The sequence below is a fragment of the Pteronotus mesoamericanus genome, unplaced genomic scaffold, assembly GCF_021234165.1.
Source record: "Pteronotus mesoamericanus isolate MK-2021 breed Mesoamerican mustached bat unplaced genomic scaffold, CSHL_Meso_final contig_347, whole genome shotgun sequence".
In the NCBI taxonomy this organism is placed as follows: Eukaryota; Metazoa; Chordata; class Mammalia; order Chiroptera; family Mormoopidae; genus Pteronotus; species Pteronotus mesoamericanus.
Window position 1 is genome coordinate 10,631,228 of NW_026555137.1, and position 21,650 is coordinate 10,652,877.

The following is a 21,650-nucleotide window of genomic DNA, read 5'->3' on the forward strand; positions in this document are numbered from 1 at the left end:
TAACTTAATGAGAAATGTAAAACCTATATGAATATACCCATATGAGAAATGTGTAAAACCCATATGAGGAAAATGTTAAGACACAACTGAAAGACACCAATGAGAACATGAATAAATGAAATAATATACCACATACTTAACATCTTACAGGACTTAACATCATGAAGATTTATGTACTGTAAAAGTTAATTTATGAATTGAAATTCATTCCATTGAAAATACTAAAAGATATTTGTTTGTTTAGTTTTTTAGGCAAGCTGATCCTAAAGTTTACATAGAAAAATAAACAAGGCTAGCTAGAAAAAAACTGAAAATCAAGAGCAAAGAAGGAGGAATACCTTTTTAAGGATTAAGACATATTATAAAGCTTCCAAAATTAAAATATTGCAGTACTGTCTCAAGAGTCAAAAGGCAAACCATTTGAAAAGAGTAGAAAGTTTAGAAATAAGATTACATACATTGGGCACTTAGTGTATCATGCATTGGGAGGCAAGGATAGATTTTTTAATGAATGGTATTGGGAAAACCTAAACAGCCATTTGAGTAAAAATCAAGTGGGAACCATGGTTGACATTATTTACCAGGATAAACTCAAAAAAGGATATTTTAAAGTATTAAAGATTTTAAATATAAAAATGTAAAACATTAGTGTTTGAAGAAATAAAATGTCCTTTATATCCTTGGACTATAGAAGATTTTTAAAACTAAAAATCTAGAAGCCATAAAAGTGAAAAAATACTATTTTTGAAGTTAAAAGACAAATGACAAATTAGGAAAAAAGATATTTGCAACTCTTGTCACAGTTAAATAGCTCATTCTCATAAAATACACAGTTTTCCTAGAAAAGTGGGTAAAGGGACCTCAATAGACACAGTTCTCAGAAAATGAAACATAGAAGTCCTTTAAATAAATGAAAATGCATCAACTCCACTCTTAATGAAAGAAATGCTCATAAACAGCACACGGAAATACTGTGTCCCACGTATCAGGCGGGCAGGACTGGAGACGGTGGATGGGCCTTTCTGCTGGGGAGCCCAGGGGGAAGCAGGCGTTCTCTTTCATTATTGGTTTGATTGAGGGCTGTACCAAGGTATTACCTACTTTGAAAAGTAAAGAAGTATTAACATGTTGCAGAAGGAAATATCAGTATGCCATTTGCAGGAATTTTTTAAACAGTAAGCAGTATTGCTGTTTATGGATACATAGAGATGTAGTCAAAAGTATAAAATGTTGGGAGGGGGAAGGACCAAGGGCTAAGGCTGTAGCTCTATTGTAATATTTTATTTCTTAAAAATAAAAGAACGGAGGCATATGTTGCAAAACGGCCTGTATAATATTACTGGCATGTAAGTAGGTGCCTGTAATGAAATGTTTTATAATTTTAAAAAACTGACGACGAAAAGTACCAGGTATCCACTCCCTGATGCCCTCAGATTCCCTGGTCTTTCTTACAGCCTCCTGGTTCTCTGAGTAACTATCCCAGTGAAAGCCGTGCTATTCTGCTTTCAAAGTCCCTGAGAAATTTTCGTCAAATCACAGCAAACTCAGAGTTCTCACAGGCCCCCTTCCGATCGGCCTTCCTGTTTCCAGTTTACTTCCAGTCTGTCTCCGGTCACTGAAGGAGGCGTCCTCTCTGATCTGTGACCCAGAGAGCAAATGCTGTTGTGGAGTGGCGCTAATAGGCTTGCTCAGCCCGGGGTTCCACACGCCTTCAATTAGTGAAGAGCACAGACTCTGTGAAGCACAATAGGTGACATTTACCTAGAGCATTCAGTTTTTATTCTTCAATTGCGACAGATAGACCCCATGGCATTCCCAGATGCCATCTCCCAAATCATGGTTTTGTAGAATTTTAGTAAAGTGGGAGTTTTAGATTTGACACCAAGATATTGTTACAGTATATTTCACATAAGCTGTTATCTCCCCGTACCTGTACCCAGTACTAACCCTGCCCCCAAGCAGACATGCGGTCACTCTTCAGTGTGAAGCGAGGTCGGTCTGGGGGGAAGAGGGTGAGAAGGGTCAGAGCTATCCCCTAGAACCCCGGCAGTACAGCCTGGATCTCTTCCCCCTCCTAGGGCTCTTTAGTAAACCTTTTTATTTTTTATTTCATAGTAGCCTGAACTCATTTCTGTTATTTACAGCTAAAAAAAAAAATAATGAAAGAAAGCCCTGATGCAGTGCCCGGCCCCCAGTCAGTGACTGGGGAAAGCCAGCACCCTCCTCACCTCCCCCGCAAGCCAGGGACCGGGCTCACCCCAGCCAAGCCGCAGAGCCGCTTTGCCGCTACAGAGAGGAGGCAAGGACACTGGAATAGCCACCTCTACAATGAGTGTCAGCAGCCTTGAATGTCAGCAAGACGTGCTTGCTAACTTGTCCTTTACCCTTGTTTTCTGTCATTGTAGTAACACGAGTGACAATCTCTCTGAAACAGATGAAACTCTGATCATTATTGAAGTTGTAAGAGAAATTTGTTTACCAACATTTCTTGCAGAAGATGTCCTACTTTTCGAAAAGATTATAGGAGATATTTTCCCTCAAGCCACAGTTTCAAAAGATAATCAAATTGCCTTGGAGGTAAAAGACCTTTGAAAATTATTCCAGATGATTTAGATGTAGAGTATCTAGCTGTGGATTAAAAATATTACAGTTTTTCCTAAAATACCCTATTCATGGTCTAACTTGGGGGATAAAAATACTTGGAGATATATTTTTTCTTGGGGGAAAAAAGAGCTTTCACTGCCTTGCGGCCTAATGGAGAGAAGAATGAACCGCACCTCCAGGCAAGAGAGGCTGCTACGTGTCTTGTTCCTCAATTTTCTCGCCTTTCAAATGGGAATGATAATAAAAACGTCTACCCTCCTAGTTTAAGGGGGCACTGTAAGAATCAAATTAGGTCGGAGTTATGAAAAGAGACTTCAGAATGTAAATATTTTGTGATCGTGAACATCACATGTTATAATTGTAGAGCCCTTTATTTTTTCTCTTACGGATACAGCCTCAGAGCGACTGCTTGGTCTAGGCAGGGTCTTGGTACCTCCCGTCGCCACCCTGCAGGCTCCCGCGTTCCAGGGGGCTGCCACGGGGCCAGGAGGGCCGCCTTCCTAAAACACGTGTTTGGCCGCACCCGCAAAACCCCTCTTGGGTCAGTGTTGCCTCTAGTGCAGACTCGAGGTGATTCTCTTGGTACAGTGCCTTTCGCGGTCTGGCCAGACCAGGTTGTCCTCCCGGTGTGTCCTTTTTCCCTCCTCCGTGCCACTTTCTCCTCTGCTTTTTTTCCTACCTGGAATCTCGTTCTCAAATAAAACGTAAAGCATGAGTTCTTAAATTTGGGGAGGGCCTAGGAATTTGCTACTGGGGCCTGTGAACAGAAAATTTGCATGCGTTGTATTTTGGGTGGAAAGGAGGCTTCCATGATTCTCAGGCTGGTGGACTAAAATGTTAAGATCTACTATCTTTAAAGTACAGTATTCGGTACCTAGATAAGAGAGATTTTGTAGGATTTCATACCAACTTTGATTTGCAATGCGTTTTAAATTAAGATCGTTATTTTCTTTTAGAAAGTAATATTTATTGCAACACAACAGCTGGATTTATACCAGTGGCCGGCTCAGAAAGAGAAAGTCATACAGTTTCATGATCAACTTCAGGTGAGTGTGGAATGGCGCGTTAGCGATGCTTTGCTCCTGGGTTTCGACAGGAATGAAGAAAACCAGGCGCTCGCGGGGCCAACTGCTATGGAGGACAGTGCAGAGGTTCCTCAAAAACTTAAAAAGGGAACTGCCTAATGGCCCAGCGATTCCCCTTCTGAAACCCAAAACACTAATTTGAAAGAACACATGCACCCTATGTTCACTGCAGCATTATTTACAACAGACAAGATTCGGAAGCAACACGTGGAGGTTTTATAGCCCGTGTTAGGGAAGGAAGGCGAGGTGGGGAAGGAAGGCGGCCTTCCTGCTCTCCTGCCATCTAAAAGCATCGGTTCCATTGAATTTATTTAATAGGCCAAGGTGCCGGGTTGTGAGGCAGGGCGTCCTGAGCCCTGTCAAAACCTTTCATCTGTGTTATTTTCAAAAATCTTCAGTAATCCACCCATTGACTTCCCTTTAAAAAATCACGCATGGCTTTTGATTGGGATAGGATTGAATTAGTGATCACGGTGAGTATGTTCATTTTATGATACCACCCTTCTCCCCCCATGCGCATATCTGTCCAGGCTTTCCCTGCTCAAAAGCTCACAAGTTAGCCTGCCAGAGTTCTCTCGTGGCAGAAAAGGCGAGACCGCTCGGTCGGAAAGGGCCGTTTATTGCTGACAGCAATAGCAGAAGCCTTTTTCCTGAGCCTTAATTTTCCCAGGACAACACCAGGCCAGCTGTTCCCGCGGTACATGTGGAAAGAGCAGAGACCTCGAAGGGACTGTGTCCCAACAATGTCTACCCGTCGTATATACACTGTCTTGGTTTCCGGTAAATTTTCCCGTGAATGTGCCGCCCTGTTGATGACCACTCTGGTTAATTTGATTGACAGGGTCTGGGATCACATCCATTCAGCTTATCTCATAGAGCGTTTAATTAAGGCTTCTATCAGTAGGGCTGTAAACAGTAGGATGAGGCCAGTGTAAAGTGCTGATTTCGGCCAAGCCCATCCCAACTTCCAGGTCCAGAAAGTGGAACAAATTCCATAAACCATTAGAATCACCTCACAGAGCCAGGTGGATTTCTCCCTAAGAGAAGCAACAAGTGCAAAAAAAAGAAGAAGAAAAAGAAAAAAATGGATCAGGTGATGTTGTCTTGGAAAACTGTGTGAGACATTCAGGTGGAAATATTTAGTATACCACTGAAATTTCTCTCTGACACTTAGAACCAAAGACTGGAGAAAATATGTACATTAGGGAGTCATTAGAAGTTTAGATCTAGGTAAAGATATTCAAATTGATGAAATCAGACAATGTCAATGTAGGAGAGAGAAAGAGACAAAATGAATGACAGAAAACTAGCATGAAAGGAATAATCGGAACTCAAAAGAGAGAGAACACGGAGCCAAGGAAAGCCCAGGTTAATTTTGGTTCAGAAGCCAGTTGTAGAGAAAGGTTCAGGAATAAAGGAGAATTGGAAAGTGAGATAAATTGTTAAAGATCAAGAATTGGAAATCATTCTTGGAACGTTAAAATTAGATTTCTGGTGACTTCAACATTAGCCCTGTCCATAAAAACAGCCCAGATGACAATAGATTCAACAGTAGTTTGAAAGGAGGGTTGGTAGGTGTAGTTGGAGATGTACTTATAAATAAGAACCTTCACGTTTCAGCCGGGCCGCACCGGTGGTAAACCAGAATCACCCCATCCATCTGCCACTGTGGTTTTAGGCTTGTGTCGGTGTGATGCTGGTGGGCCCAACCGGTGGGGGGAAGACCACAGTCCGGAGGATTTTAGAACGGGCATTGATGTTACTACCAGTGGGAGATTTATTATCAGCTGAAGACGAGGTCCCTATTTCACAGGTAAGTGTTCAAGGAAGGAAAATGTTTCTCTGTTGGGTAAGATCTTATTTTCTACTTAGTTACACTTCGTGTTCTCTTTACCTAAGTTGTTCTGGACTCGTTAAATTTATTGCTAGGAATTTTGTAGTTAGGAATCATTTGTGGTGAATGGGATTATTTTACATTTTGATTCTCAAACTGGTAATTGCTAGTGTAAAATAAAACAGTTGACTTACGTGTTTATTTTTTATTTAGTCACCTTATTTAATGGACTGGTAAGTTATAATTTTTTAAGGTAATCAATTTAATCATCTTCAAATGAGCATAATTTCATCTCTTTTCTTATATTTATTTAACTTATAGTCTTAATTTATGGCATTGATGGACTCCCCAGGGCAGCTGTAACATCTTTCTTACTTTATCTGGAACGCAGTTAATATGTCTGCATTAATGTGATGTACATTCTTGGTCTATGATAAATATTCTTTATCATCCTCTGGAAATTGTTCCTATCCTCATTGTACTTTGGTTTTTGACTCCCAGAATTTATGAAATGATTTTTAGCATCTATTTTTGTATTTTAATTGGTTAATGTGCTAAGCTATGTTTATAGATTTACTAATGTTGAATTGCCCTTGAATTCCTAGGATAACTCCTACTTTTTCACGATTATTTTTGTTCGCTATAAAGTTAGACTCCAACACACAGTGTGCCCTTTAGCTCTCTCAAAGATTCATCCATGGCCGTATACTACAAAAGCTTTAGAAAGGCAGGTTCTCAGGGATGGAGACCTTTTCTTCTCTGTTTTTGTGCAGTATCCTGCTTCAAAGTTGCTCACATGGCAGTTCATAATACTTTATCCTTTTCTAAACTCCCTTTATCAACAGATATTAATTAGTTTTTAAGCAATTATTATAACTAATGAGAGGTGAATTATCACAGCAATGATAACTAATATTTATGTTGTACTATAAAGGGGCCAAATACTGGCTAAAACAGTTTTATTTGAATTACCTTGTTTAATCCTCAAAACAACCCTGTGGACAGGAATCAGTTTTATTGAAAGCAGCTTTTTAGATTACAAAAGAATTATAGACAGTTGTGAAAAATTTGGAAAATGCAAAAATTATAAAGCAATAATAATTACTAGACAGAACAACTGCAAATATTTTGCTGTATTTCCTTTGATCATGTTTCCTATACTTATTGTGTTTTAAAATAATCAAGATAGTACTGTGTATAAATGATCTCAATTTTTCTAATGTTAACGATTTCACTAAATATTATATGTTGAGAGTTAACCCCATGTCCTTAGAGCGTCTCACAGTGTCATTCCATTGACTGTATTTTGTGGGTATGACTATACTGCAACTTATTTAATGATTCTCTCACGGTTAATATTTTTAAATTTAAGTTTTTAAAAATATATAGGCTGGTGGCAAGACCTTAGGTAAGGTTTTGGATCTTATTCCTGAGTTCATGACTTTTTCCTAATTGGTCTGTTCACGATCTTCCCTTTGTTTTGGTTTCGATTTCGTTTGCTCTGTCTCCTGGCCCTCACTTCTTTTCCCGCTTCACCATAGGGACCCCTCCAGTGCTCCTACCCCATGCCCTTATATACACGTATATCCTTTAAAAATATCTACCTGGCCATGGGATCAGTTTGTGGCGGGGTGTAATTTTACCGCGTACTGAGAGGTGGAATTCACATAGCAGATAATTAACCCTTTGACGAACAATTCAGTGACATTTAGTGTATTCACCATGTAGTGCAATCACCACCTCTCTCTAGTTTCAGAACTTTTTCTTCGCCCCAGGAGAACACCCCTTACCCACTGAGAAATCGTTCCATATAACCTACCTTGCTCTCTTCATTTCCCGGAAACCACTGTTGGCTCTCTGTGTCTGTGGCTTTGCCTGTTTGGGATATTTCATATAAAAGGAATTACACAATATGTGATCTCTTGTGTCTGGCTGCTCTTACTTAGCATATGTTTTTGAGGTGTATTCAAGTTATAGTGTGTGTCAGTACTTCATTTTATGGCTGAATAACATTTCATCGTATGGAATGTTTGTTTATCCATACATCATTTTGTTTCTCTCTTTATCCCTTCGTAGATATTTGTGTTGTTTCCACCTTTTAGCTATAATATGGTTATTTCACTTGTTTTATTATGGTGATATATTGCATTGGTCGGTTTTCTTATGTTGGTCCACCCTTGCATTCCTGGGATAAATCTCACTTGGTCATAATATATAATCCTTTAAAGATGCTGTTGGATTCGGTTTGCTAGCGGTGTTTTGAGAATTTTTGCATCTATGTAAAGAATAGTGGTCTGTACTTTTCTTTTCTTGTGGCATCTTTGGGTTTGATGTTAGGATAATGTTGACCTCATAGAATGCGTTAGGAAGTGTTCCCTCCTTCAATTGTTTACATGAGTTTGAGGAGGATTGGTGTTAATTCTTGTTTAAATGTTTGACAGAATTCACTGTCAACGATTTGGATTTTTCTTTGTTGGAGGTTTTTGATTACTGATTCAATCTCTACTTTTTATAGATCTGTTGAGATTTTCTATTTCTGTTTGACTCAGTTTGCTAATTTTTGGTGTTTCCAGGAATTTGTTTAATGTAAATTATATAATTGGTTGGAATACAATTCATTGTGTTTTCTTATAACCCTTTTATATTCTGCACAGAAGTAATAGTGTCCTTACTAGAAATAAAAGTCTTTTTTTTAGTATGATTTACTTGTGCCTTTTCTATTTTTTTCTTAGTCAGTCTGGCTGTTTGTCAATTTTGCTGATCTTTTCAAACAACCAACATTTAGTCTCACTGGTTCTTCCTATTGATTTTCTGTTTACTATTTTGTTTATCTCCGCTCTAATTATTATTTCCTTCCCTTTTCTCTCTCTGGGTTTAGTTTGCTCTTCTAGTTCTGGTTTCTTATGGTATAAGATTAGTTGTTGCTTTGAGATCTTTCTTCCCTTTTAATGTTGATGTTTACAGTTGTAATTTTTCTTCTTTGTACTACTTTCATTGCATCCCATTAGTTTTATATGTTGCGTTTTTATTTTCATTTATCTCAATTTCCTAGCTACTTCTTTTTTGACCCCTTAGTTGTTTAACTGTATATTGTTTAATTTCCATGTATTTGAAAATTTTGCATTTTTTCTTCTGTTACTGATTTCTCGTTTAATTCCACTGTGATTTAAGAAGGTACTTGGTATGATTTTAACACTTTAAAATTCGTTGAGAGTTGTCTTATGATGGCCCCTCAGACCAGGTCATTTCAACAGACCTGTCTTTAAATAGCTCATTCTTTTTCCTGTCTGCTCAAATTTATTGTTTAATGCCTTTGTTGAATTTTTTATTTTAGCTGTTGCATTTTCAGCTCCATAATTTCTATCTGGTTAGTTTTTATAATTTCTATCCCTTTATTTATATTCCCTACTTGTTCTCCCCCCCCCCCCCCCTTTTTTTTTAGCTCTTCGGCCTTGATTTCCTTCATTCCTTTGTGCAGGTAAGGACTTTTGTCTAGTATGTCCAATGCCTGCGCTTCCTCAGGGATGGTTTTTCTCGATTGATTTTACTGCTTTGAATGGACCATGCTTTCATGCTTCTTTGTATGCCTTGAGATTATTTGTTGAAAATTGGACATTTGTAAAAACAGCCACTTGTTCAGTCTTTACAGACCTGCTGGATGCTGGGGAAGTTCTTCCCTGATCATCTGGGCCCATTCTGAACCTAGGGCCTTAGATGATTTATTCTCTCTCTCCATCCATAATCTCCTGCCTTAGGCTTCTATTGGTCCAGGGCCTTCTTGCAGTTTTTGTAAGAAGGGTCTGCCACTTTTTCCAGCTGAAAGCCGAGATAGGTGGCATGGACCCCGGTGTTCAGGTGGCCCCACAGGGTATATTGCGAATAAGGTCCACTTGGGTGCCAGTTCTGACCTGATGCCCGAAGCTGTGCCCCGCGCACCCTCACCTCGGGGCGCAGCCCTGGCTCCAGGCCTGCTGCGTCCTAGCGCGTGTGCTGTGTTCCTGGGTGAGGCACATGGATTTTTAAAATTATTTTTCCAGAGATGTCATGTGTAATATCAAGACTTTTTAAAACAATGGTTTTAATATTATGGCTAATTTTAATGCATCAATTTTTATTGTTCCTTGCAAATTGCTACCTTTACAGAGAATCTTTCTTTGGTTTCTTTCTTTGGTATTTATTGAACTCTCTCTTACAGAGAATCTATAGAGAGCCTTCTTATCTAATGTAAGTTTAGTATGGAATGATTATTTTTATTTTGACTACTCTGGATTATATCATTATTTTTCTAAAGACTGATATTAGAATCAATAAATATGAGAAAGGTCTCTCCTAAAACTCTTTGTAATAATAGTACAAAAAATTAAGTAATTGTTCCATAGTTAATGTCTTTAAAAACCACACTGGATTCTCAGATTCCAGGAAGAAAAGGAAAAGTGGACATTTGTGTTTTAAATCCAAAGTGTGTCACTCTTAATGAACTGTATGGACAGTTGAATCCTAACACTATGGAATGGACCGATGGATTATTATCAGCAGCAATTCGAAATTATGTCTATTTAAACACCACAAGGACTTCAAAGAAACAGAATCATCTCAGACTATCAAAAATCTCAGATTTATCTAATGTAAGTTTAGTATGGAATGGTTATTTTTATTTTGACCATTCTGGATTAGTTCATTATTTATCTAAAGATTGATATTAACATCATTAAATACTAGTGTAAAAGTAAATTTAAAAATTGTGATCAGTTAAAAAAAGAAAAATTATAAACTATAAAAACAGACCAGAAAATATGCCATTGTGTTTCAAAATAGTCCGTAAACAATACAATAAAGTTAGTGATGCTTTTACAGAAACACAAAGTGGCTTAAGTGATGGTTCTCCTGCCACCAGTACACCTCACATATTACTGATACACAAAAATGCTTTACTAGAAAAGTGAGTAAAGTATTGATACTAAATCCATCAAAGAATAAATATAAATAGGAAAAAAAATGGGAAAGGTTGTATTCTTGTCAGCTTACCAGTATATTTCATCAGCTAAAGTGTATTAACAAAAAAAGGTGATATTTGAAACCAATCAGATTAGCAAAGTTTTTCTCTTTTAATAGAAAAACAATATTCTATAACAACAAGGTTGTGAAATAGGAGTTCACGTGGGTGTTGCGTTTGCTCATCTCCCCTCCTGCTGTCGGTGAGAAGGAGCCGGTCCAGACAGCAGATGACCTCTTGCTCACCCCTGCTGGGGAATTAAATAATTAAGCCCTCCACCCCTATAATGAAGACTTCAGTATGTGCATCGGTCAGAATTCCTCGGAGACTAGTGTGAGAGCAACCATATTAGGTTCCCCTGGGGAGCATACTAAAAACAGGAACCCCTACGCTCCATTCCAAATGTTTTCGACCCGAATCGGCCAGGATGAGACGTTAGAATCTGCAGTTGAACAGACGCTGCAGAGCATTTTAACAGAGCCTACAATGTTAAGTCTGCCACAAAGGCAGGCCCAGGAAAACTATATGCCAAAATGTCAATGGTGGTGTTTTATTTTATTTCATTAGAGATGGTAGCAATTCAGAGAACTCTTGCTTTTCAATTTGTGTTTTACTATATTATTTGAATATTATATAACAAGCATCTCCTACCTGTCTGGGGAACAACTAAAATGACAGAATTTTCTAACAGAAGGTGGCCTGTCGTCCCAACAGTTCCGTTGCACTGTGGGGGTTACGAGTCGGTTTTTTCAGCTCCAGAACCTCTGCCTTTCATACTTTTATCATGAAAACAAATGCACATTGACATATGGTTTCTTTTAGTTGGAAAGTGTGAGCAAATAAAAATTTAAACATTATTGATTACTTGTTTTAGGTTTTCCAACTTCCTTTCTATGATACAGCAGATACTGATGATAATATTTTTAAGTTGGAGATGGAGGAAGATGTTAAAGTTACAGAAAGTGACAGTAAGTGTTATCATTAAATTCAATAATTTAATAAAATGATTAATTAACATAAAAGACAAACTGAACCAATCTGAGCTTTGTTTATATTTTTAGGACATTTTCGATTAATGATATTTTGTTCTACTGTTATTTTTTTTCCTTGTGAGCTTCTTTAACATTTGTATAATTTTTACCATGTTATATTACAGTATATGAATATGTAGTTGTTGTGTTACTACTAGACCTTACACAACCCATTTAGTTTATACCAAATAGATATTACAGGGAGGAATAAACGCTGTATGAGAAGCAGCAGTAGCAAACTACAACAGCGTTGTCCCCAATGCGGGACCTCTTACAGCCCGTCCGTGCCCAGGCTGGACCCTGCAGCTCCAGCACAGCCTCCTGACGTTGATCATACACTGCCCGCGCCACTCTGCTGTGTGCTGGGGGCAGGGGCACACGTCCCCACGTCCCCAAAAGAGCTGGCACTCTGCTGCAGGCCCCCACCACTGCCTTCGCTGCACCTGGTGAGCCTCGACTCAGTGTCCCCCCGCAGGACATTCATGTTCTGGGCTTTGACAGAGACAGAAGCTGATGCTTCCACTTTCTTTGAATTCCTAAATCTCTGTCCATTACTTTTTGATACTCGGTTTGGGAGACAACAGTGTTGGGGCATAAGTTTCCTTCACAGGGTTTTCAGAAAACCCCCAAGGCTGGCTGGGGCTTGCCTCCACTCTCCTGTTCTCCTGGGGCATTTCAGTGTCTTTTAAGTGGCTTTCTGTCTCCACAGTGACCCGTTCATACCTCCTCTATCCTGATAGATTTTCTAAAACGACGGAGCAAGACGACAGGTCCAGAGTGTGGAAAGGGGAGTAAAGGGGCTCCCAGTGTGAAACCTAAGATCTGCCTGGTTCTTTATTCCAAGGGCCTCTGTTTCCCTTTCCCAGTTCCCAGGCAGCATTTCCCCAGTGTGTTCTGGGCGGGAGGGAAGCCACCGACCGTATGATGGCGAAGACTAGCTCAGGGCCAGTTAGTTATAAAACCCAGCTGCCCAAGCTCGCTGAAGCCATGTTTAAGGCATCATTAAGCATATGTTAGGAATATTTACTCATATTTAATAGACATTAGAGACTGTATTTAAACATATTTCCTCTGGTGTTTTCTAGGATATCCTTCCTAAACATAATTAGTATTTTCTAAACAAAATAGAGTATTTGCAAATTGTAATGAAGGAAGACTGAGATTATTCTCAGTTACATGACAGATCTTTTTTTTTCTCGGCAGAGTTTGACTGGCAGTGGATTGTCTTAGATGGCCCAGTGGATACCTTTTGGGTAGAAAGTCTGAACTCTATGCTAGATGACTCTAGAACGCTGTGCCTAGCAAACAGCGAGAGAATAGCTTTAACCAACAAAATAAGAGTGATTTTTGAAGTGGACAGTCTCTCTCAGGCCAGCCCTGCTGTTGTCAGCCAGTGTGCAATGGTCTACCTGGTGAGTTTTCAAACTCAAATTTCTTAACAAAGAAAATGTATTGTTTTTCATAATCTCTGGTCATTATCTACTGCGGGTTTTTTTTAATGTGTATTCTATTGTTAACCAGCAGAGTGATCCCAGTAGTTAAAGCTTGTGTGTTCCCTGAAGGCTCCTAGCCCGGAGATGAACACGGATGTAATTACTGCTGCTCATTAAGGAGCACGTCAGTACTTTCCGCAACTGTGAGACAGTAGTGCTTTCAACAGGCAGGTTAGGCTGGTGGTGTGAACTATTTTTCCAATGGAGGAAAGATTGGCCGAAGGTTTTTTTAAACCAGCTCCGTGACTCTCAGAACTTGCGGCACCCGTTTTTTCCAGAGTGGCGAAGAGGGAGAAGACACAGCGAAGAATGAGTGTTTTCTCTACGTGAAATTCGTTATTCGCCACTATTAGCCCTGCGTTCTAAGCTACTTAACTCAATTTTGTGAATACAGCTGAGTACGGTGCTGGTTTCCTGGGCGAGCCCTCCCTCTCACTGCTTGCCCATAGCCTCAACACAACCCCCCAAGTGCTTGTTGGCTTGTAGGACCATCATTCAAAATCACAGACATTCCTGAGAAGGGTAATTCTTGAAGCTTTTTTGATCCCTTGCCCTTTAATCAATGATAATGCTAAACCGTATTTGGCAGAGGCAGCGGTGAATTAAAGAGATAGTAAGAAAGTAGGTGGACACTGTATTTTTGTGTAGTCACATAAAATTATCTTGTGCTTTTTATTGTTAGGATCCTGTTGATCTGGGATGGGAGCCTTATGTTAAGTCATGGCTTTTGAAAACTTCTAAAATTATGAGTCAAGCAGGAGTGGATTATCTTGAATTCTTGATTAAAAATAGTGTCAAAGATGGACTGCAGTTTTTAAAGAAACATCAGAAATTTCAGCCATTTCCTGTGCAGGACTTAACAGTTGTCGTAACTCTCTGCAGAATTCTTGATGCTTTCTTTGAATTCATGGGTAAAAATGGAGGCCTTGGACAAAGTGAGTTTTTCCTCCCCAAGTCATTCTAGTGATATTCTATCTTAGCTAGTCAATGCCATTATTTATCACTGTTTCTAGATTTTATAAAAGAAAGAAAGGAAGGCCAGGAATTTTCAGTCTGCTTGAACCACAAGCAAGCATGCACATGGAACAAACTACAAGTCATCGACAGAGGGGCAGATCAAGGAAGTAAATTAGTATCATACATAAATGTGGACCGCTCACAAGGAAAATGAGTATAAAGAACACTTTGCTATGTTTTAAGAATTCTTGGAGAAGTAAAGAGTGGAAAAAGTCTGTTCAGAAATCTTAGGTGCAAACTGTAATCGTGCGAAGGCAAAACCATGGAAAGGGGTAAAGCACCTGTAAGGATCAGTCCAAAGGCTGAGAGATTGGAATAACATCCTGGCTGTCGCCAAAAGAGAAAGCCGCTAATAAAGCGGATGCTGGGGATTCAGAATTGCTTCACTCAAACTGCACACACGTGCACAGGGCGCAAGCCTAAGCTCTTACTTCTCACAGAACACTCTCATCGCCCAGAAATCTAGGCAGGAAAAAAGTGTCCTTGTAGCTCTCCTAGGCTAACAGCCCAAATTTCCCTGGTGGTGCTTCACTGGGAAGCCCTGTCCAGCCTGGGGCTGGTTCAGGGACCGAAGGTGGGTCCTGCCCTCTCACCGTGCGGGCTCACCCTCCTGGCAGGTCGTAAAAGCTGACCCCGCTGATCAGAGCCTGCGCTGGGCATTGCTCTCCAGGGGCACGGGGCATGTGCCCATGCACTTACCCCCTGTCTCAGGCCTCCTTCTGTGCCCCCGATTCTGAAGTCTCCCTTTCTGTATGTTGAGCTCTCCCGTGGTTTGCGGTGGTGGTAACGTCACACATCGTTGTTCTGGCAGACTACTCTTAGTCCCCGCAGCCAGGGCGCGCTCAGACCAGCTCTCGCTAAGGGGCTCGGTGCGGACATTAGTTCAGCCCCTCTTGGGATCCATTTGGCAATATATGCTACAAATACGCTTAAACTCTAGTATTTATTTTAGGAATTGATGATGAAGAAATAATTGCAGAAGCGCAGAGATTTTAGCACAAGGCGCTTTATCGCTAACAATTCTTTATAATCATAGAAGCAGCAATAATCTGAATGCTGACAGCAAGAGAATGGGTTCATAAATTATGGTGTGACAGCATCATGTTTCAGTGGAGGGGCATGAAGATAAGACAGAATGAGAACCAAAGTCTCTCTTTAATTATTTAAGTTTAGATTTTAAAATGTTCTGCATTTAATATTTAAATGGTATATATTTATATAAAAGACCATAATAAAATGCATCAATATTTAATGATTAGCTGTGGGTGGTAGAACTGTGGGTGATTATTATTTTCTTCAGTATACTTTTCCTTATTTCTACCTGTTTAACAAGAATCCTATATTATTTTAACAAATGTGACTTTTTTAAAGAAAGCTAACAGGAAGAATGAGTCATCATTCTTTATGTTTCTCTGAGAAATGGGTGATGTGGACAGAAAAGGTGGGTGATGGGCTTGGGGAACACCACTACAGTGCACGTATTTGGTGCTCGTTTGGATACCTTTCTGAGTTGAGAGCATGCAGGTTTTTTCTTTAATGCCTCACTTTGTTAGGGCCAGTTTCGTAGTTTGTAATGTGTACCATATTTGGAGGTGGTCACCTGAATGTTCTAAAGTTTTCGTTTTGGAACAAACTTACAAAAAAGTTACCAGAATAGAATAAAGAACAAAAGTATGCAGATTTAAGCCTCAAATAGATAAGGATCAATGCAGACAATCGTACATTCTCTGCTCTTCTTTTCTTAGAAAAGTAACTCTCACCTTGGCCAGGTAAGCTAACTCTAAGATATTGTATATACAACTAAAATGTTCTCATGTGATGATTCAGACTAAACCATGTTAAAAGTTAAACCTCACTAATGAATCAGCTAAACTTTAAGTCTGTTAATTGTGGAAAAATACTCTCTCCTTTTTAAGGTGAAGATTTGAAGGGCATTTCAACTGAGGAGAAAAGTAATCGGTATTCAAAAGCTGCTGTCAAGTTCAAGGTCATAGAAGAGAGGTCAGTTACGTTCATTCAACAGACAGATATCAACACTTGCAAGGTGCTAAATGCTCAAATAGGCACAGACTAACTTTTTCACAATTCAGTACTTTCATGACTTTATACCATCAAAATCCATTCAGATTTATTTTATTTCAGCTTTGATAGTGTCTGGTGTATCTAATACAAAATCATTAGATTTTTATGCTAAGTTACAAGAATAACATAAATATATTTGTCTAGACTCTGTTCATATTTGAGAAAAAAATAAAATTGACATGAATGTGTTTAACGGGAATCTGCCATTTATGAGCTGAGAAATACTGAACCAGTTACCAAATATTTTTGAGCTTTGATTTTCTCATTTAAAAAACTGGAGTAATATGGTGTGCTAGATACGTAGAATAGTACTTGGTGCATATATTCTAGAGTGAGTGCTCAATAAATTATAATTATAGAAATTATTAACTGTACAGTTCTTCTGCCGTCTCGTAGGACAGGAAAGTCGCTGTTGAGGCCTTCCTACATCTCACGCGGAGTCCTTGAGACATTCATGTCACATTTGCCTTTAAATGACAGAACGGTCTAAATGTGGTTTTCACTCCGCCTGTCGACTCTGCCTGCAGGTTCATTCCTTTGTACATATCTTGCTTATCAACATTCTAACCCAAGCCTTTGTCATTTCTGGCCTGTGCTGTTGTAATAGACTATGAATTGGTTCCCCCAATTCTCCCAGTCCATTCTCAACCTGACAACTATATGTTATTTTTAATTTTTATTAAATAGCAAGTAGCCATAAAAAAATGTTGTAAAATGTGTGTAAGATAGAAATAATGATACACGAATGTCCAGATACACACCATTTAGTTATAGAAAAAAGACACAGTAACTTACCTTTGAAACCCCTTGTGTACCTAAATTTTATGCCGTCCCATCTTCTGAGATAACTACTACCCCGGGCTGCGTGTTATAATATCTTCCCAAACAATATATTTTTCAACTTTGCATGTTTTTAAACTTCCATGAAATCACCCTCTATGTTCTTCTGTGTCTTACATTTTTGTTCAATGCCGTGTCCCTATGATTAATCAATTTTCGCTGTTGACTAATAGTTCATTGTATAAATAGGTCCAATGTATTTATTTGTTGATAAACATATAGGTTGTTTTCAATTTTTGTTATTACAGATATTACTGTGATTAATATGCTTGTACATGCCTCCTGATATTTGTATGCAAGAGTTTGCTATATTTTTTTTTAAACATAAATAAGAGTGTTTCTCTTTCTAGTCATTGAATGACTCGCCATGAGACGTGAAATGAAGGATAAGCGCCCTGGCACCGCTTGGGAAGCCCCTCCTCCCGCCCCCAGCTCGGCTCCGAGTCTCTGCTGCTGACTGTGTGTGTGCGCTTCAGTGACACACTGTTCTCTTCTCTTTTTCGTTCCTCTGACTATCATGATCCCTTGACCTCGTGGGCTTGACACATGCATTCCTTCTGCTCAAAGGCTCTTCCTCCTCCGTTTTGCCAAATCTCACTGACCCCCAGGTCCCAGGTTAACTGCGGCTCCCTCACAGGGTCCCCCGCTGACTCCACGGTCTAAGGTGGCTGCCTCCACTGTTGTTCTCTGCAGGGCGACTGACTCTTTACTCTCTGCACCCAACCTGGCTTACTCTTCATTTTCTTGTCCTGGAAATAAGGGGTCACGTTTGTTTTGTTTAGAGTAACTGACTCATAGTCCAAATTCAGTACATATTTGCTGAGTAAACTATTACATATGACTAGAAAGTGCAAGGAGAATCGTACACGTGTATTGTACATTAATGATTGCCAATGAATTTCAGTTCAGTGATATATTTTTAGGGTTTTTGTAACAAATAATTTTATGGCAGTGCTACATCCTGAACTATTTTTAATGTGTACAAGCTGGCCCAAGCCTTCGGCCCACCCCATCTCCCTCAGCCTTTTCACTACGGAAGCGCAGGTCGCAAGGACCAGGCTGACCTGGTTTGACCCGGGTTGGAGAAGACTCCGCCCAGACTCACTGCGGGGCTCCCCAGGGCTGGGTCGTGGGGAGTACGTAGTGCAAGGCTGTTCACTTGCGTCTTTCTATGTAAAACAGAGACTTATCCGACCCTCTTCCAAAAGACAGGTAAACTCTCAGCTGACCCAAAATAAGTGAATCATGTATACGAAATAAATAAAAGTTGGCTACAAAGCTCTTGCACATATGGTGCTTTGAAAATAAACATAGTAGCAGTGTATAATGTGCATGACTTACCAAAGGAAAATTATACATTACCTTAAAATTTTTTATGTCAACACATAACTATTATGATTTTTAGTAATGAAACTTTGATATGATATTGAAGTAAATTAACCGAATGCTTCTAAAAACTGTAACCATTACCCCTCCACATCTGTCTCCTCCAGGACTGAAAATATGTGGTTTCTGGAGAAATATCCTGATAAGTTAAAGATGATGATTCAAAAGCTCTTTGTATTTGCATTCATATGGGCATTTGGAGGTACTTTAAAACGTGAAGATGAACATGAAAATGATATATTATTGTATTCCAGTTTTGAGCCTACTTCTCTCGCAAGAGTAACCTATGATTTTGACGACCTCGTTCATGAATTATTTGAAAGCAACTCACAAGTAGGTAAGTACTGGGAAGGAAAAGTCATAATTATGTTTACTTTAGAATACAAATTTGAAACTCTTTATGACTGGGCTTGTATTGATTAGGCTCATCTTTTAAAATGCGAACATTAAAGGTAAAAAAGGGCTAATAAGTACACTCCAACACCCTTTCTCCAATGAACAAGGCCGGAGAATAGTAGATTCCTGGCTGGTTCTTGTTGCTACAGGAAGCCGAGCAGAGATCAAGCCGTGAGACTGTGACTCAGCCCGCGGGCCCGGCAGCTGCATCTGCATTACACGGATCACCGTGTAGCAGAAATTTCTGTAGATTATTATAGTTCCATGTTTCTTTTTATCTTCTAAATTATGTTTAAAGCCTGAGATTTCTTTAGTGTTTTGTTTTTTGAAACAGTTCTGAGAAATAGAATCTATCCTAATACTCAGGAAGAGTAAACTTTCCCAATTAACTGTTAATGATTAAAGGAACTTTGAACAGATCAGGTATCAAAGGGAGATGATACATTGACCATGAATGTATTTGTTAAATAAAGATAAGAGTTGAAAACATTACCAAAAGTACAAACCCTACTAGTTTGTCTGATCTAACTCTCAAAGTGTCATTTGAGGTTATTTGTAAAAGTTCCACTTAAGACATCCGTATTGCAGTTTTTATTTCCTATGGAAATTAACTTTTAATATCAAAGATAACAGTTGATATTTAATTGCACAAGGACTATTCTTCATCCCTGAAAAGGAAGGCAACCCTGCTGGAATGGACAGGGTGGACGTCAGGGGCACTGTGCTGAGTGAACTGAGGTAGACCAGCAGGACAGATACTGTGTGCGCGCCCTCCTGGGTGGGCTCTCAAAAAGCCAGGCGCTGAGGGGGAGGGGCAAGTGAGGAGATGTTGGGTAAACAGTGCAGGCTTCCTCCTGTCGATGTTGTAAGTAAGCTCTGAGGATTTAATGTGCCCCAGGGAGACTATGAGTTCTAATGCTGCATTATATATTTGAAAGTTGTTAAGAGAGTCCATCTTAAATGTTCTCACATACAAAAAAGGTAATTATGTAAGGTGACGGAGATGTTAACTAACTGCATGGTGGCAATCATTTCACAACACATGGGTGTATCAAACCCACATTTTATTGAACGTACACAATATTTGTCATTTGTATCAATAAAGCTGGAAAAATAAAATTTTTAAGTCCATAATACCAATCGTTAGCATGGAGGCATAGTACCAGGAACTTTCATATATTTCTAATTTTAAAATAAAAAAGATACAACCACTCTAGAAAGTAATATGGCAGTTTCTTAAAATGTTAAATATTCACTTACCATCTGACCCAACATTTTACCTCTAGATATTTATTCTAGAGAAATAAAAACATATTCACGCTAAAACCTATGCACAAATATTTATGGCAGCATTATTCAAAATTGAAAAATGGTAATAACTCAAATATTCTTTAATGGGCGACTGGATAAACAAATTATGATACATCTACACAATGGACTACTACTCAGCAATAAAAAGAAATTAACTATTGATGAATAATGAGGAACAATATCAATGAATCTTGAATGCTTTATGCTAGGTGAGCGATCTCAGTTTCAAAAAGCTAGACACTGTATGATTCAATTTATATGACATTCTGGAAAAAGCAAAATATACAAATAGAGAACAGATAGGTGGTTGTCTGGGCTGAGGGTTGGTAGAATAGTCAAAACACAAAAAGAGGCAGCATAAGGGATCATTTCAGGCTTCAGGATTGTCCTGTATCCAGTTTGCATGGTGGTTACGAGAATACATGCGTGTGGTAAAAAAAAAACCTCATAAAATTGTGTACCCCAAAAGTGAGTTTTACTGCATGTAAAAGTGTCATAAAAGATTCAAAGGCCTATATCAACTACTAACACTTATCTTGCTTCATATAGTGAAACTATGGCTAAATTCTTTTGCTTTATCTTGTATTTTCCAGAATCTATTAAGAAATTAATTACCTTTAAATAGTGAAGTAAATGTAATTTGCAAATAAGTATCAGAGTTCTCTAATGTATTGGTTTGACCACAACCATATACATATCACTGGCATTTGATAATATCCAGCACATGGTAATAAGCAGAACTTCTGGGTAAGATTTTAAAGGATATCAGGTCATGATTCACCTTGCTTTCTGGATACAAAAAGAAGGCAAAAAGTTAATAAAACTTTGCTTTTATACAATTAAAGACTAGAAGAAAATGTGGGCTCATTTTATATATTTGGATATACCCTTGGTAGATTTTTATTATTTCTGGTTCAACAATCAAATCTTTCAACTAGAAATCATATTGTTAGCGAAACGTTCCATAAATAAACCTCATTCTTACTTGGATTCATTTATGTTTTCTTATTTGTTATTTTCAAATGGAGGCATTAACCTGCCAGCTGGCAAGCACTCTGTCTTTGGGTATTTTGTGGACATACAGCAGTGTGAGTTTGTGCCGTGGTCAGAATTGCTTCCTAATGTCCAGACACTAATTCAAAGAGGTAAGAGTTGTTACAGTACATTACTGCCATATACTCAGGTGTCTCTAAAACATGGGCAATACTTTATCTAGAAAAGAAGTTATGTCAGCGGCTGTGAGGGCTGATGTGTTCTAAGTGTGTGCGGGAACCAGTTAAGATCTACAGGGTGGGCCAAAGTGGGTTCACAGGTGTTCATAGGAAAAATAATACACTAATTAATAAGTAATACAAGATGAAACTGTTTGGTGTACTCACAACTGTAAAGCTACTTTTGCCTTACCTGTAGGTTTACAAAACATGCCTTAAAAACACACACACACACACAAAAACCTTTGCATATTGCTTTCTGAGGAAGTTGTAATATACTTGAGTCAGTTGTACATGGTAAAACTTACTAGTGGAAATATTTATTATTTTACTTAGCTGTGATTGTTGAAAAGGAAAGGGGCTCTTC

The 21,650-nt window shown here is 38.8% G+C and overlaps 1 protein-coding gene across 1 annotated transcript in view; it reads left to right on the top strand.

The window, feature by feature from the left end:
• Positions 1-21,650, top strand: part of DNAH14 (dynein axonemal heavy chain 14) — a 142,030-nt gene that overhangs the window by 53,878 nt on the left and 66,502 nt on the right. Inside the window, exons 34-43 of the mRNA XM_054576773.1 lie at positions 2,406-2,577; positions 3,561-3,650; positions 5,368-5,502; positions 9,936-10,148; positions 11,391-11,484; positions 12,751-12,959; positions 13,723-13,975; positions 15,974-16,058; positions 18,473-18,702; positions 21,101-21,217. Of these exons, the coding sequence (XP_054432748.1) occupies positions 2,406-2,577; positions 3,561-3,650; positions 5,368-5,502; positions 9,936-10,148; positions 11,391-11,484; positions 12,751-12,959; positions 13,723-13,975; positions 15,974-16,058; positions 18,473-18,702; positions 21,101-21,217 (1,598 nt within the window). The remainder of the gene's footprint in view (positions 1-2,405; positions 2,578-3,560; positions 3,651-5,367; positions 5,503-9,935; positions 10,149-11,390; positions 11,485-12,750; positions 12,960-13,722; positions 13,976-15,973; positions 16,059-18,472; positions 18,703-21,100; positions 21,218-21,650) is intronic.